Source organism: Mesoplodon mirus, assembly GCF_964341445.2.
Source record: "Mesoplodon mirus genome assembly, chromosome: 6".
In the NCBI taxonomy this organism is placed as follows: domain Eukaryota; kingdom Metazoa; phylum Chordata; class Mammalia; order Artiodactyla; family Ziphiidae; genus Mesoplodon; species Mesoplodon mirus.
In genome coordinates this window covers 40,028,737-40,041,439 of record NC_138982.1, presented here as the reverse complement: position 1 = coordinate 40,041,439, position 12,703 = coordinate 40,028,737, and the positions used below count along the sequence as shown (strand labels likewise).

General features: G+C 36.1%; 1 protein-coding gene across 2 annotated transcripts in view; it reads left to right on the top strand.

Moving 5' to 3' along the window:
• Positions 1-12,703, top strand: part of CCDC50 (coiled-coil domain containing 50) — a gene marked incomplete at its 5' end in the record, with an annotated part of 66,681 nt that overhangs the window by 46,063 nt on the left and 7,915 nt on the right. For both annotated transcript variants that reach the window (XM_082624417.1, XM_082624416.1), the window contains 5 exons: positions 4,820-4,935; positions 5,368-5,412; positions 5,534-5,638; positions 7,865-7,944; positions 12,367-12,473. In XM_082624417.1, the coding sequence (XP_082480543.1) occupies positions 4,820-4,935; positions 5,368-5,412; positions 5,534-5,638; positions 7,865-7,944; positions 12,367-12,473 (453 nt within the window). The remainder of the gene's footprint in view (positions 1-4,819; positions 4,936-5,367; positions 5,413-5,533; positions 5,639-7,864; positions 7,945-12,366; positions 12,474-12,703) is intronic.

Genomic DNA, 12,703 nt, shown 5'->3' with positions numbered 1-12,703 from the left:
AAGAGCATTGATCTGCAGGACATGTTGTTTTTTGTTTGTTTGTTTTGTTTTGTTTTTTGCGGTATGCGGGCCTCTCACTGTTGTGGCCTCTCCCATTGCGGAGCACAGGCTCCGGATGCTCAGTCAGCAGCCATGGCTCACGGGCCCAGCCACTCCACGGCGCATGGGATCTTTCCGGACCGGGGCACGAACCTGCGTCCCCTGCATCGGCAGGCGGACTCTCAACCACTGTGCTGCCAGGGAAGCCCAGGACATGGTTTTATAATCAGTTGAAAATGGAACACAGAATAAAATTGCTAAATTAAATATAAGATTGGTTAATTTTCTAAAGGGCAGTAAATCCATACCACCTTTGAGGATAAACATCTCTATTGAGCTATCAAATTACAACAGCTTATTAATTTTCTGCTGGTCAACTTCCAACCTCTCAGAGCCATTAAACACCATGCTACTATGATATTCCCCAAGTGTCAGAATGGCTTAATACAAAATACTCTTGAATGATATCAGGATCCATGTGTCATCAGATTACCTTATTCCATAGTTTGGGATAAGTTTATCTTGAGTACCAGTACTTTTAACAGTTTTATTTTATCAGAATTTTTCGAAAGGTAAGCTTTGTTTGTGTTTATTGAGGGAGGTTCTTGTGTCCTCAGACTGGAGAATGATGAATGGAAAAAGATGAGCAAGAACTTGATTAAGAAGTGAACGTGTAACTCTTGAAAGTATGGTTCACCTGGTTTTTTGAAAGCTAGTTTTCAAATTATGTTTGGGTTTCCAAAAAGAAGGCAGCCATCTTGGTAATTTCTTTGAATTAACTATGTTTAATAACATTTTAGAACATCTCTGTTTTCTGTAATGACAGCCTTACAGTTTACTATCTGAAGTTCCTCATTACATACTTACAAAAGCTCTTTTCACATTTGGTACAGAGTATACTGCATTTAATGGGCAGTCCTGTTGGTCCAGAAATCTAGTATTCCAGGCGGTAGAAATTTTCTACTTACGAGACGTGCAAGTTCCAAACATATATCAAGAGTTCAAATAAACTCTTCTTTTTCCCTCTAAATATTTGACCTAGAGAGATATTACCTCAAAATATAACTGTTTGTTTTTATTGGGGTATAGTTGACATATAATATATTACTTCCAAGTGTATATTTGTATATATTGCAAAATGATCACCACAATAAGTCTAGTTAACATCCGTCACCATACATAATTACACATTTTTTTTCTTGTGATGAGAACTTTGGGGATCTATTCTCTTAGCAACTTTCAGATATGCAATGCAGTACTTATAGTCTCCATGCTGTACATTGATTGCATCCCCATGACTTATTTATTTTATAACTGGAAGTTTGTATCTTATGACTGTCATCACACATTTTGCCCACCCCACCAACCCCCACTCTGGCAACCACAAATATATTCTTTGTATCTCTGAGCTCAGGAATTTTTGTTTTGTTTTAGATTCCACATGTAAGTGAAATCGTACAGTATTTGCCTTTCTCTTTCTGACTTATTTCAGCTACCATGATGCCCTCAGGGTCCATCCCTGTTATCATAAATGGCAAGATTTAATTATTTTTTATGGCTGAATAATATTCCTCTGTGTGTGTGTGTGTGTGTGTGTGTGTGTGTATCTAACATTTTCTTTATCCATTAATCCATCAATGGACACTTAGGCTGTTTCCATGTCTTGGCTATTGTAAATAAAAATAATGCAGTAAGCACAGGGTGCATATATCTTTTTGAGTTTTTGTTTTCATTTCCTTCAGATAAATTCCCAGAAGTGAAATTACTGGATTGTATGGTAGTTCTAACTTTTTTAAAATTTTTGAGGGACTTTTGTACTGTTTTTCATAGTGGCTGTACCAATTTACATTCCCACCAACAGTGCACAGGGGTTTCCTTTTCTTCACATCCTTGCCAACACTTTTTATTTCTTGTCTTTTTGATAATAGTTATTCTAACCGGTGTGAGGTGTGTTACCTCACTGTGGTTTTGATTTGCATTTCCATGATGATTAGTGATGTTCAGCACCTTTTTGTATGTGTTGGCCATCTGTATGTCTTTTTTGGAAAAATGTCTATTCAGATCCTCTGCACATTTTTTTAATCAGATTGTGTTTTTGCTGTTGAGTTGTATGAGTTCTTTATATATTTTGGATGTTAGCTCCTTATCAGATATATAATTAGTGAATATTTTCTCCCATTCTGTAGGTTGCCTTTTTATTTTGTTGATGGGTTCTTTGCTGTGAAGAAGTTTTTTAGTTTGTTGTAGTCCCACTTGCTTATTTTTGTTTTTGTTGAGTTTGCTTTTGGTGTCAAATCCAAAAAATCATCTCCAAAACCAGTGTCAAGAAGCTTACTGCCTATATTTTCTTCCAGGAGTTTTGTTGTTTTGGGTCTTATATTCAAGTCTTCAAACCATTTTGAATTAATTTTTGTGTATGGTATAGGTTGGTGGTCAAATTTCACTCTTTTGCATGTAGCTGTCCAGTTTTCCCAGCACTATTTACTGAAGAGACTGTCCTTTCTCCATTGTGTATTCTTGTCTTCTTTGCCATAAATTAATTGAACATATATGCATGGGCTTATTTCTGGGCTCTCTGTTTTGTTCCACTGATCTATATGTCATTATCTCTCTCTCTCTTTTTTTTTTTTTCTTGGCCATGCCACGTGGCTTGAGGGATCTTAGTTCCCTGACCAGGGATTGAACCCGAGCCCTTGGCAGTGAAAGTGCGGAGTCCTAACCAGTGGACCGCCAGGGAATTCTCATGTATAATTCTCTTTTTAACTGCCAAGGGGTCACAGTCTTAACTAACGCCTTTCAAACCAAATATGACTCTTTGTTTGACTATTTCATTTGAATGCCTTCCAAGAATCTTTGATTGTTATTAAAACAAAATATTTTCTCAGTTAATTTTGTGGTGTAGAGTAGGAGGCGTAGTAGTGGAGAAAGTTTAGTTCTCGAAATCTGAGCACATTTCCATTGTAATTCTTTCCCCAGATGGCAAAATTGAAAGAGCAGGGCATATGTGTGATCTCCCCTGTCGTCCTCAGCTAGGCTTTGGGTTGCTCATGGAAGTGCCATTTCTGTAGAAGGGCATATGGTATAGCAGCCTGTCTTGTCCACTGACTTTTCCCAATGCCAACTTCCCTATCTAATTTTACTTATTTTTCCCTGAAATCTTCCCTTCTAGTTATGACTAAGCTAATCATAACTCAAGGAGTTTTATCTACTCTTGGGAGTGAGTATACCACTGTTTCCTGACTGTCCCAGACCACTCAGAAATCTGTGTTAAAACCAGCCCAGCTTAACATAAGATTCAGTAGCTCTAGAGATAATGTGAAGTTGAAGTAGATTCTGTATTCTGGGTAATCATGTGCTAATAGACCTGAAGGTAAGAAAGCCAGGTTTAATAGTCTTTATTTGGGGAAAGGCAGATGAGTCTGTGGCTTTTGGATTTACCACAAAGCTAGGTTTAAAATTCAAAAAGAGGCTTCACCAGATAATTTAAACTCTTCATTTGCTCAGAATTTAGTTGTATTTTTTTCTTTCCTTTTTCCTCTTTTGTTTAAAGTGAATCATGTGCTGAGGCATTTTGATAAAAATTATTTTCATGTACAGTTAATGTGATGGACATAATACACCAAACTAGTAGTTCTAATGGTAATTGCAATTAAGAATCAACTGGTAAGTTTTAAAATAAACTAACAAAGGCCAGATCTCACCCAGGCTACTTATATTAGAATCTCAGGGGTTTGGATCAAAAATTTTCATGTGTATATAAAGTACTCCAAGTGATTCTAATATATAGACATGATTGAGAACCTCTAATGTAAAGAAATAGGCAACTAGGAGTAAATTTTCTTTCTCCCTTTAGTAATCCATTTACTGAAAGTCACTATTCCAGATGGTTAATTTTATTCACTGCATTAAATTTTTTTATTATTTTTGAATGTAAATCAGTCACATTTTTGAATAATTGTAATTTATAAAGGATACAAAGAAGGAAATACCCACAATTTTAGAATAACCATTAGCATTTACCACTTAATTGAAAATTATAAAAGGAATATATGCTGCTTATAAAATTTCAAAGTAAAAAGCCAAAATTCCCTACCTACCGGTCCCTGTGTTCCTTTCTCCTCAGAACAATAGAACTCTAAGGTCACTGTGCTCTCTGGCATTTCACTTATGTTACATCTTCCCTATAATTTATCAACATTAAGCTGATAAGAGCTATAGGAAAGCTCTAAAGCAAGTGGGTTTGGAGGCCATAAGAGCAGAAGCCACTTGGCAGGGCCACTGATTGGTTAATAAGGACTGTCACATAACTCCCAGGTGACGCTGTTTCTGTTGCCTCTGAAGTAAGGTGTGCAGGGCCAAGGTAAAAAGATGGAAAGCCTCTCATCTCCTCCAGCCTTGACAGTTTAGTCTCTTTAAAACTCCAAATAGCTTGCTTTTCTCTAAATTCTTTTTATTTCAGGGACTTAATCTTTTTTCACTTCCTGTTTTGCAAAAGCCTCACTTATAGTTCCTTGTATGATTCTCTGCTGGAGAAACTATGTGAGAGGGCAGTTTTTACCAAGCAGGTTTGGGTGGGTAACTTTGTTTTACATATGTGGACTACCTGTATCACCTCTTGCATGCCTAGGGGAAACAATTATTTCCAGCACACCCTACATTGAATTTTAGAGTGGAGGCAGTACTGTCACTGTTAGATACTGAAGAAAAATTACTTTATCATAAATTTTGCAACTTTTCAGAAAACACACTCAGTAGCCTTACTGCACTGAGTTTTTTCTAGGAATGAAGCCCAGAGTGATGAAGGAAGCGGTCTCTACTCCATCACGAGTGACCAACAGGAATCAGGAATGGTATGATGCTGAAATTGCCAGAAAACTGCAAGAAGAAGAAATTTTGGTGAGCAAACTTTAATACGGAATTTTAGGTAAATCAGTGTTTTTTTTGTGAATTGAATCAATCTTGACATTATATAATACGCATTATAGTCCTCTCTCTGTCAAGAAACTGATACCTTTTTTATGGGTGGAAAAATCAAGACAATAGGAATAATGTGTCCAGTTGTACTCACTGAGTAAGCATTAGCAACAGAATTCCATATCCCTGTCTCTCCTTTATTGAGTTCTGATATTTCTCTAAGAATCCGCTGTAGAATTTGATAAAAATAGACCCTGCTCTGGCTAACAAAAGTATACCAACTGATTATCATCTTCAGGAGTGTTAATCACCACTAGTTTCAAATACCAATTTATTTTTATGTAAGATTTTTTTTTAATGGACAACACAGATTCCCATTAAATTATACTTTTTTTTGTATTTTCTATACCGTAGGCTACCCAGGTGGACATGAGAGCAGCTCAGGTAGCTCAGGATGAGGTGAGTTCGTGTTAATTTGTTTAGCTGATATTCTTTGGAAATATCCCAGTTTTTATCCCAATTTATCCCAATTTTCTACCTGCAACTTTGCAGTCAATGATATTGACTGGATTTTGTTTAGGAAATCGCTAGACTTCTAATGGCTGAAGAAAAGAAAGCTTACAAGAAAGCCAGGGAATGGGAGAAATCATCTTTGGACAAAAGAAAGCATGACCCCGAGTGGAAGGTAGGGTCTGTCTGTTTGTTTTTAATTAGAAATACAATTAGAACTGAAATGGGGAGTCCTCTTTTAGGGTAAGCTCACAAATATATTTAGGGTATACAAATTATCTGTATTGCATATGTGAATCAGATTTGTAAAAGTTGATTCACCATGAAAAATCATATTGAATTCTTCAAAGTAACTATGTAAAAAGTTACTGCTAAGGTTGGAAAATTCATTTCCTTCATTTTAAGACCAACTGAGATGCAGGTAGGTGCCTCTGGCCATGAGCAATCTTAGTTTTCCTATGCTTGCCTTACAGGAGAATGTAGTGTTTTCACTTGCTCTTAAATTTCCACAGTGCCCTTCTCTTCTTCTCTCAACTTTCCCTGTTTGCGCATACTGCCCTTCCTCCTTGATCATGTGCAGGTGTCTCTGTTTCCTCTGACACCACTTGACCCATGGCAGACAGGTGTCTCTGTTTCCTCTGACACCACTTGACCCATGGCCATTCTTATCACCAGCAATCATTGCATATGAAACCCTCTAGCATGAGCTTTAACTGTAAGCATCCCCTCGTTAATCAGAAAGAGTAGACAAAATAGTCAGCAACTGCTGTTCATTCTCCTGTAATCTAATTGTTGTATATGGTGATTGCAAGTTTAGTTGAACAGATCTTACTCATTAGCTACTGTGTGCAAAGGACCACTCTGGACTTACAGGAAAAGACAAAGACAGATTTTCCCCAGAATAATGTGTAATGTAGAGAGGAAGACAAACTATAGACAGCTAACAAATACAAGGTCAAGCTGGCTGAAAAATGCAAAATGGAAAAGCAACAAAGGAGTAGGGGTGAGAATTCATATAGTAAAGGCTTTTAGGGAGGGAGTTTCTACTATGCTGAAAGAATGGAGCCAGGGTGTGTGTCCATGATATGGTTGATGTTTAGAGCTGTTCTTCCCCTCCCCCCCTTCCCTCCCTGTCTCAAACAAAATTCTCCCTTGTGTCTCTGATCCTGTCACAGTCTCAGCATGTTTTGAGGAAAACAAAGACAGAGAAAGCATGATAACAGTACCACTCTACTATTGCCTGTTGCTCAGTTACCTAGTTGTGAGTCTGAAAGCAGATGAAAATATTATTTGCATGTTAATTATTTAATTTATCTCCCTCCTGTACTCTCTTAGTAATTCAGGATTTTTCTTAACAGACATACTTCATTTTGGTAGAAGGGTTCCCAAATGCTTCTGTTATGTAAATTAAACCATAAGTAGTTGACCAGGAGTTACTCAGGTTCTTTGTTAACTGTGAGCGAGTAGGTATTTTTAAAGATTGCAAAGCAGGAAAGGAAGAGGGGGTAGACCACATTTCTAGCAATATCAGGACTTCTGTCATTTCTAGATTCTGTAACTGGTGCTGGAATTGTTTCTCTCCTGGAAAAGTTGGCATGAATATGCCTTAGTTTCTGAGCTTGAAAATTAGCATCCCTAAGTCAGATGTTCAGAAATAAGCTTAAGAGCATGAAACTAGATTCCACAGACTCTGGAAGTCCGCCGGTTCTGCTACTGAACCAAACTTGAGTCCGCTCACCCATGTGCAGTAAAGCCACTCTACTGACATAGGGTTGTGGGGAAGGAAAGTGCAGCGTTTACTGTAAGGCTCCATACTAGTAGTCTGGGACTGCTAGTACTCAAGAAGCCCGAACTCCCCAGTGGGTTTCAGGAAAGCATTTTTAGAAGGCTTGGGGGCTGTGTGCTCATGGTCATCAAGTAGTTAACATCTTCCATTTGTAGGGGGTTTTCACATCTGTAAAACCACTCAGGAAATGTGCAACAGATACTATTACCTAGGTACTTCAAAGAGGAGCTAAGGCAGAGAATATGGGGGAGGGGGTCTGTCCCTGGAAGGCGTGATAGGGTCCTGATCAGTTACAGTTCTCATCAGCTGCTGTGCAGCTGTTTTGTTAAGAATGGGTGGCCAAGCGCATCTCTATGGGGGATCGTGTTTGTGTGTGTTTAGCCCACTCATCTGGCTGTACTGAAAACCTGCAACACACTTTCATGATTATATTTTTTTTGTCTCTGAGTGTCTGTATTTAAAAATATTTTAAGTTGCTCAACTGGATGTAAGTCACCTGAAATTACTAAAGGAGAGTTTCACATCATTTATATAATTAATAAATCTAATCTTTCTCTGTTTGTTTGCTGTTTTCTGTATGTGTGTGTGTTTTTCTTTTCTTTTTTTTCCCCATAGCCCAAGACAGCTAAATCAGCACACTCAAAGTCAAAAGAGAGTGATGAACCTCACCATTCTAAGAATGACAGGCCAGCACGGTAAGATGACACCTGAAAAGGGGAGTGAGGAACTTGATCTTGGGGTGAGTAAGGAGATGTTGGCTGCCTGAAAAGAGTGTTTGTTCCTTGGAAAGGAGATCCAGAAATCTGCTGTTGTAGGGTGGTATTAAGTCTTGCAGAGTTATTTTCAAGCTTTGTTTTCAGTTTTAAATTGGGTTGAACAAGTCAAATCAGGAAGACGGAGAATTTTACAGAAGCTGGGGTATAGAAGGAAAGATGTACTTTTGGTTAGGACCAAGTTCTTGTCTCTGGAGTCCCTGAATTGACTGCCCTCAGCTAGGAAGGGATGAGATTAACCATTTTCCTAAGTAAAATCTCAGGTTTTAAATTTTTTCTGAGTTTCATGGTCACATTAGTGTGTGCGTGACATTTACATACACCTTAATTCATTTCTGTGTGAGTCTCAACGTCCTAGGCAAATACTCATTGAGTCATTGCAGATTTTTCTAAATCCCACTAGATCAAATAGCTGTTGCTATGCTATGTATACTTTCTGACTTCTCTCAAGCAGTCTTGGGTCATGGTTATGGAGTGTCTGCTGTTTTTCCACTGCAGATTCTCAACATTTAAGTCTCCGGGGAAGCAACCTTTATTTTTTCTTTATTTCTTTCTGTTGCTTTTCAAAGGGAAATTGATTGGAAGAGGAAAAGAGAACATTAAATAGAAAAAGACAAAAGTAACACTAAATCTAATATTTTGAAAACTCTAAATTATTGAAACTTTGTATTTTGGTCCTGATTATTAATAATATATTCATTAATTATTAAAACAAAAGTTTTATCACACTGAAAAATATACACTGTTGTTGCCACTCATTGCTCACACTTAAACTACTAGACTTGTTTCCTTAAAGAGAATATAGTGTCCTTAAAATGCCATACTCTACCTTTAAATCCATGGGCTTTCAGAAGATAAATACATTTCAGAAAATTATATCAGGTTGTAAAGCTTTTAGGGCAACAGTAGTGTAGTTTGTCTAATTGTATAAAATTAGTTCCTCTTCCAGCTTTTAGTTATGCACATACCAAATGCCTTTTAAAGCAAATTTTAGAACTACATACTTCAGCTTTATTTACATCCCTGCAACAGCCAAGTAAAATAAGAAGTAACTAAACTGTTCTCAGTAGGTAAATAGGTGTGGCCTATTATGCTTTTTTTTAATGAAGGGAATTAAAATCATCTTTAGAGTTAGTAATTTTGCAGTCTTCGAAGTCCTTGGGCTTTTTAGAACACCAATAACTTTGACAGCATATGATAGAACAGTCTGGAATGTCTATTTAAAGGATTTATTAAAGTTGAAAACAAGTTTCTGGACTGTAATAGGTACTCTTTAAAATTTTTGATGTATTTGATTATGAATAATCAAATGATCCTGTGCTAAAAATGGCTATTGTAAATGAGTGAGAAGTGGCCTATGACTAGTAGAACTGAAGTCTTTTTTGAATTAAGAGGAATGTTTGTCTTTAAATAGCTTTTGCAGAAAGACTATATATATGGCAAAACAAAAATGAATAAGGATTTTATGAAACCTATATTTTCATAGTTAAAACTTAAAGCCTATTATTATTATATTATTATTATTATATTAGTTATATAATTATATAATTATATATAATTATTATTATTATTATATTATTATTATATTATATTATTATTATAGGTATCTTACACAATTAATATCAGAATGTATGCTTTCTGGTTAGAGTCTGTGGTTTCCTCTTTCACATTTAATCATGGTGGAAGTTGAGTTATCCATTTGTACAGAAAGAGATGGTTTCAAGGATTGAGAAACATGGAGCTTACTAGTTCAAGATGTTTACTTCAGTGTAACAGTCATGGTTAAAAGTCATTTTCATTGTCTATTATAAGATTTCTAGTCTAAAAAAATAGAGAACCAGTTGGCAATCTGAGTTAATTCCAATTCTTTGTAATTGGAAAATGTTTCAACCCAAGTTCCAAATTGTTTTAACTATAGGATTGTATATTAATAATACTACTTGGTAATTTAGTTTTGCATTTTTCCCTTAGAAAAACTTAAGGATTTTATAAATCTCATTTAGTTCCTACAGTATTCTTATGAATATGAAATATATTTGTCTCCCTTTACTCATTTATCAAGTATTTATTGAGCACCCTAGTAAATTGTCCAGAACTAAAGTAAGCAACAGTCAAAAAAAGTTGTTTCCTGCTCTTATGAAATTTATAATCTAAACAGATAATTATACAAATAACTATTATGATTGTGTTAAATGCTAAGGATGAAAAATACAGGTTGTTAGCAGAACATACGGAGACACGTAAACTAGTCTAGGTGTCTAGGCGGGCTTCTTGAAGAAATGAATTTTGAGTGGATTCTGAAGCATATTTGGCTTTATCACTAGCTTAAAGATACAAATCATTTCATAAGAGCAGTTGGAAACAAGTAATCCTAATACATCAAAAACTGTAAAACAAACTATTAGTTAACAGGATTTTTCCAACTTTGGATATGAATACCCTTAACTGAAGTAACTGTCTCTAGTGCAACAAATAATTTGGTAGGACCCCTGGAAGCAGTAAGCCAAGATTTGTTCTCCGTGTAACCAAATATTGAACAAAACAGCACATCAAGAGAACTGAGGGCATTCTAGATTGATTTGTTTATCCTTATAGGGGGAACCTAGAGAATTCGTTGGTGTCCTATACTTTGTTTCACTCTTTAGCATCCCTTTCCTTGATGATGAGTTGATGGTAAGGCAATAAACATAGAGTTTTTTTGACAGTACCAGTTGGCTTGTGTTTCTCCAGTTTCCAGTCACCTAATGAGGGTATTAAAAAGAGTAAAAAATAGAGCCTGCCACCCTGATTACCAATCCTGTTTTCTTGAGCCTGTTACTTCTTTAGTTAACTTTCTTAATCCTGGAGTCAGATTGCTTTGTCTCAACTGTTCCTACCAAGTCTTATGTTACTTTTTAAAGGTGAATGTTATAAATATCCATGAATAATGAAAGGAAAACACTTACTTGATTTCTAATATTTGTAAACAAATGGTCCAAAAAGAAAAACAAGAAAAATGCCACTTTATTTGTTATGCTCATATTTATCATATGCGTATAAAAATGTATGAAAGTATAAAAATATATGCCATGTACCATTTGAAAGTATAAGGAGTATGTGTGCTTGTGTGTATGTGTGTGTGTGTTTGTATAATCTTGAATGCAGATAATGCTAATGATAAAAATACACACCTATGTAGCAGAGCATAGTATAGTAGTTAAGAGCACTGGTTTTGAAGTCCAGTTGAGTTTGAGCACTGGCTCTACCACTAACCAACTGTGTGAACTTAGATCACTTACCTGCTCTAACCTAATCTAACTCTAAAATATGTAGATGATAGCTACCATGCAAACTCATCCTGAAAGCTGAGATTGTCTCTGTAGAGCCCATAGCATAGCCCTCAATATATACACAAATTTACATCCGATGCTGACCTCTTCCAGACACTGACTACCCATGGAGATACCTACTGCTTGGGTCAGGGTGAGAAATTTGAACACTTGTCCTCATTGTTATATGACAGAACCCATTATACCCAAACCGACCATAACTTTCCAAACTTCAAAATATTTATGCTTTCCATATTGCATATATAATTACACGAAGCATCCTACAACATGGCTGTATATTTGGCAGGTCTTAACCTCATCTGGTTCCATGCTTTAATGCAAATGTTGAGCACACCTTTAGGAAACAACAACCAAAAAAGAGGAGAGATTTTGTTCTATCTTTATCAGTGCCAAATGTCTGCAAAAATCTGTTATATAAGTAAAATAATACAAAGTTTGGAGTATTAAAAATTTCCCATTTTTTTTTTACAGTTTGTCTTGTTTTGACATGAAAAGTTGCACATGTATGGATATTACCGCCCTTTCCTTCTCTAAGTTCTACTCTGCCACCTAGTGGTTTAAGGAACTTTGCTCTAAATTTTCTGTGTTGACCAGCGTCCCCTCTCTGTCCTCCTTTCTTACCTGCCTCCCTCTCTCCCTTAATTACTTTCTTCCCTTCTATCCTTTCCTTTCTTTCTCTTTTTCTTCGTAATACCTACCAAAACAAAGTATACTTCTCATTAATGGCAGTGATAACATTAATCTTTGTTTCTCTAGCCCTTAGCACAATGCCTCACACATATAAGGTGTTCAGAAAATATTTGTTTTTATTGAATTATGTGCATCAGAACAAAGGAACAGTAAGATTAAATAATTTATCCAAAGTCATGTAACTGGCCAGGAACTAACATGAGGATTCTAAAATATTCTGGCTTTGTATTTCTACTGAAAATGTCTTTGCCAAGTGATCCAGTGAGAGGTGGAATTGTTGTCATTACTCCTTAGAGTATCTCTTTAAATTCTAACTTATTTTCAGGCCACTACCACCTACCATGACAGAGGCTGAGGATTTGGATTACACTCATTTTACAAACCAGCATAATTCCACACGTCATTTCTCAAAGTCAGAGTCTTCTCATAAAGGTAATAAAAATATATATGGTGAGGTTTAAGATCCGTTTTAATAATCCTCATGCTGTGGTGGAAAAGCCAGATGCTCTCTTATAGATCACTAGAGTGGAAAAATAAGTTATTCTTCCTCTTGGAAGATCATTATAGTACTCTTCATTTTTTGGAAAACAAACAAAAATGATTAAAAAACAGAAAGCAAACACCTTAAGCTGAATATAGGACTTTTCTATGTACAGTTAGTT